A 3,774-nucleotide genomic window follows, 5' to 3' on the forward strand; every position below is an offset into this window, starting at 1 on the left:
ATTTAATGAATATGATATATCTCATAAAATTTCATCCAAGGAGAAAAAACAGTTACAAAAATCTGCTAAACGATTTTAAACCCATATTGCCAGAGTCATCCAATTAAATTTTCAGGGTAGGCATCAACTCTGATCTAAGAGATGTTCATGTTATTGTGCAACGGAAGAAAAACAATCCCACAAAACTGAAGCATAAGGACTTTGCAAACAGTATGTTTTGAAGTTCATTATCAATGAATCAACTGAGTCAAATTTCAGAATTCCTCTATTGAAGAACAAGAAATAAGCTTGAAAGTTATGATATTGCTGATAATTTATTGCATAACTTTGACAATGTACAGGAACCAGCTCCATTAGGAACAGAAGTTTCAAACAATTCTACACCTTATCAATGTTTCTTGTTGGCTATTGCGCATGAATTATCTTGATGCCTTCTACCCAATTCTACCCAATAGAAGTCTGGTGAGACAACAGAATGCCTTATGATACATTCTGTGATAGATGATCTCCTAGTGGGCATTGATAACATTTTCGACATGGTTGTATTCACATCACAACTGCTTATTGACATATGAGATTACAAACAATCAAATGTCCACTCGACAAAACCTAAATGCATGCTTTTGTGTGATAGCAACCTCACCATAAATTACTAGAGCTTTGAGGATGGGGCGGTCTTCTTTGAAGACTGGCCTGATATGAACTTCTGCATTTGAGTGAACATCTCTGGTGGCATTCCTTCATAGTACTTGAATGCCCTTTCCTGACAAAAGATGCAGAATAAAAATAGAGAAAAGGCTTGCAAGCGGAATGATCCACTGCAAAAATGCCAAATCTAAGCATAACATCAATGTAGTTTACAAAAATAAGGGAGTTAAGAAAGTGATACCTTTTCCAGCTTGATTGCCTCCCCAAAAGGAAGTCTCATGCCATCATTGATTACTGCTTTGTACCTCAACACCAAATCCTCATGGTTCTTGGCAATGGATTCAGCAATATTATGTGCTGTTTGGAGAAGCTCCGAAGGTGGAACAACACGGCTTACTAAACCCCATTTCTCTGCAAAATGGGCATTTAAAGGCATAGCAGTGAGGGAAACTTCCCTGGCACGGTTAACTCCAATGAGCCGAGGGAGCTTCTGAGAAAGGCCCCAAGACGGAAATATCCCAAATCTGCAAACACAGTTATTCTTTACATATGAGCGCCTTGAAGCTTATGACTGTAACCAATCAATTAGGCTAGCCTAAAACAGGTACTTGTCGCACTAAAGAAAAGGGCAATCATGGAATTTTTTATAATATATATAGGCATCTAAAATCTAACCATCATTTTGTTTAGAGAATCATAAGTTAATGAGATGGATGGATACACCAATGGCTGAACCCCGAATTAAGCAGAGTTTCCATACCACAAGCCATGGTTCCAAAATTTCTTAATCCACCGCCGAATCAGCTAAAGAAAACCTCTTGCTAGATAGGTGAGAGTTGGAACCCATAGAGTTTTACCATTCTCAGGACTGGGATGACCCCACTTGCATTTAGGTTTTCTTCCCACCACCATGGGTACCTCTGGCTATCTATGCGTATCCCCTGCTATAAAATTCTCGCATCACGAATCTTTAGTTGGGAAGCCTAATAAGACTGAATTGTGTTTGAGCTCTACCCTGAGCTTCATGTACTTAATTGTGAGCCCACCCGCCATCTACCCAGCCAAACAAGGAGGCCCACCAACCATATACCCGCTCAAACGATTAAGCCCAGCAACCATCCACCCGAGCCAAACGACATATGAGCTTTGCAAATGACATGTAACTTAAAGAGATTTAGCTATGTGGAAGTACCAAACGAGGAAACCGCCGACCATATACCCACTGACACGATTAAGCCCAGCAACCCTCTACCCGAGCCAACCGACTATAAGCTTCGCAAATGACATGTAAGTTAAAGAGATTTAGCTGTGTGGAAGTACTGGGCAACGCTGCAATTGATACCGGTATATCAGGAGTTTAAAATTGCATGAAGGGCGCAGAAGATAAAATACTGTAGTATGAAAACATACAAACCATATTCAAGAGTTGTGTAATACAATAAATCAGAATACAGTAAGAAATATAAATTAGAATACAGTTGTGAACCATGTTTAAGAACTTGACGCCGACGCAGTGACCTTGGGAGGAGGATTTAACAGCAATTAGCATAGCTAGCATTTAAATATATATGGGGTGGAGAAGTTTATGTCAAATACTAAGGCTAACTTTCAATAAGCATCCTCCTCCTCCCACCTCTATTACTAATAATAATCCGACCTTCCATGAAGCCTCAAGAACAACAATATTTTCACAGGATTTGACAATCACTTACTTGCAATGTGTGTCAATGAACTTAGCATCTGTGCTGGCAATCAAAATATCACAAGCAAGAGCTAGTTCAAACCCTGCAGTGACAGCATATCCATTAATAGCGCCAATGATTGGCTTCTTGCAATGTTCCATCTGGTAAACTGGGTCCGTATCCATGTTCTTCACATCCCCTTTGAAAACAGATTGAGCATCCGTCAAATCCTGTAAGTTAGACTCAACATGTTCAGTCTATCCACAGAAGTATAAGCAAATTAAAGACTCAATAGAACAAACAGAGAAATGGGTTACGGAAACTTCACCACGCCAGAACAGAATGCACGACCGACTCCAGTAAAGATAATAACTTTCACATCCGCATCTGCATTCAGAAACTTAAAAGCTTTCGCCAAATCATTAAGCATGGACTTTGTTAGGGAATTCAGAGATTTGGGCCTGTTAATGGTTACATAAGCTATCCCCTTGTCCCTTTTTTCCACCATAATAAGATCTTCAGACTTCTGAGAGCCCCCCATTGTCTGAGTTCTCTGTCAAACACTCTAATCAGATTCATAGATCAATTACAAAACAAACCGGAAAATCGAACTGAAATACTCAACTTAAAGATGATAAATTCGCGCTCACCTGTGATTGAAAAATGAAATTTCCCCGTTGTTGCGACAGCTATTACACAATTTAAATATGACAAAATTCGCGGTCACCAGTGATTAATAATTGAAATTTTCCTCCAATCAAAAAAAACTAATAATTCCAATTTTCCCGTTGTTGTGACAGAAATTGCGAATTCGTTCCGAAGAAGCTAACCTTCATAAAGCCCACCAGGCCACGTATCCACGAGGATATAGTTTTTGGAAAAATGGCTCAAACTCCTATTATGTCAACTATTTCAGGCGGTGAGATGGAATCTGTCATCGCGCTTATTTTTCCAAGTATTTTAAATTGTAATGCAAGGAATTGTATTTTAACATTCTTTTTTAACTTACTCTTTGGTGTGCTTATGACATTTTGTTAACCAAATAAATCTACTAATCTTTTTTCGTTAGGAAATTGATATTAGAATTTAAATTTAAATGCATAATATATTTTATAATTAATTGTATAACATAAATCTATATATGTTTACACTTTATATATAACTTTTGATAAGATTGTGGATAATCTAAGATGTGATTTGTAATCTCTCTTTCATGTGTTAACATATCGTTAATTAAATATATTTATTAATCTCATTTAGTAAGGAAATTAATAATAGAATTTAAGACAAAAAAAAATTGAATGACAGTGAAATTTAAATTTAAATGGATATTATATTATATAATTAATTGCATAATATAAATCTATATATGTTTTGAGTGTATATAAATTTTGATGGGGTTGTTGATAATTAATAATGTGATTTGTGAAAAGATAATTATAGG

The 3,774-nt window shown here is 36.8% G+C and overlaps 1 protein-coding gene across 3 annotated transcripts; it reads right to left on the reverse strand.

Annotated features, from left to right (window-relative positions):
- Positions 1 to 283: 283 nt before the first annotated feature.
- On the reverse strand, positions 284 to 3,302 carry ECHIA (enoyl-CoA hydratase/isomerase A). Of its 3 annotated transcripts, none has more exons than XM_089801717.1 (5): positions 2,981 to 3,302; positions 2,659 to 2,883; positions 2,361 to 2,560; positions 890 to 1,172; positions 284 to 763 (listed from the first exon to the last, which is right to left on the reverse strand). In XM_089801717.1, exons 2-5 carry the CDS (start codon positions 2,869 to 2,871, stop codon positions 653 to 655), a joined length of 807 nt encoding a protein of 268 aa, XP_089657843.1. In that variant the 5' UTR covers positions 2,872 to 2,883; positions 2,981 to 3,302; the 3' UTR covers positions 284 to 652. The 3 variants fall into 3 exon arrangements, with proteins under 3 accessions (XP_089657843.1, XP_089657844.1, XP_089657845.1); XM_089801718.1 differs by having other exon boundaries at positions 2,659 to 2,895; positions 2,981 to 3,214; XM_089801719.1 differs by having other exon boundaries at positions 2,659 to 2,874; positions 2,981 to 3,121.
- Between the last annotated feature and the right edge of the window lie 472 nt (positions 3,303 to 3,774).

This window comes from Cupressus sempervirens, chromosome 9 (assembly GCF_028749045.1).
Source record: "Cupressus sempervirens isolate cs-2001-9-10 chromosome 9, ASM2874904v1, whole genome shotgun sequence".
Taxonomy (NCBI): Eukaryota; Viridiplantae; Streptophyta; class Pinopsida; order Cupressales; family Cupressaceae; genus Cupressus; species Cupressus sempervirens.

Bases quoted from the DNA above. Each gene is read 5' to 3' on its own strand.
- ECHIA (XM_089801717.1), bottom strand. From the start codon at position 2,871: ATGGGGGGCTCTCAGAAGTCTGAAGATCTTATTATGGTGGAAAAAAGG. The intron at 1,173-2,360 runs GTAAGTGATTGT...CTGTGTTTGCAG, and splicing joins TTCATTGACACACATTGCAA to ATTTGGGATATTTCCGTCTT. The intron at 764-889 runs GTATCACTTTCT...ATCTTTTGTCAG, and splicing joins AGGCAATCAAGCTGGAAAAG to GAAAGGGCATTCAAGTACTA.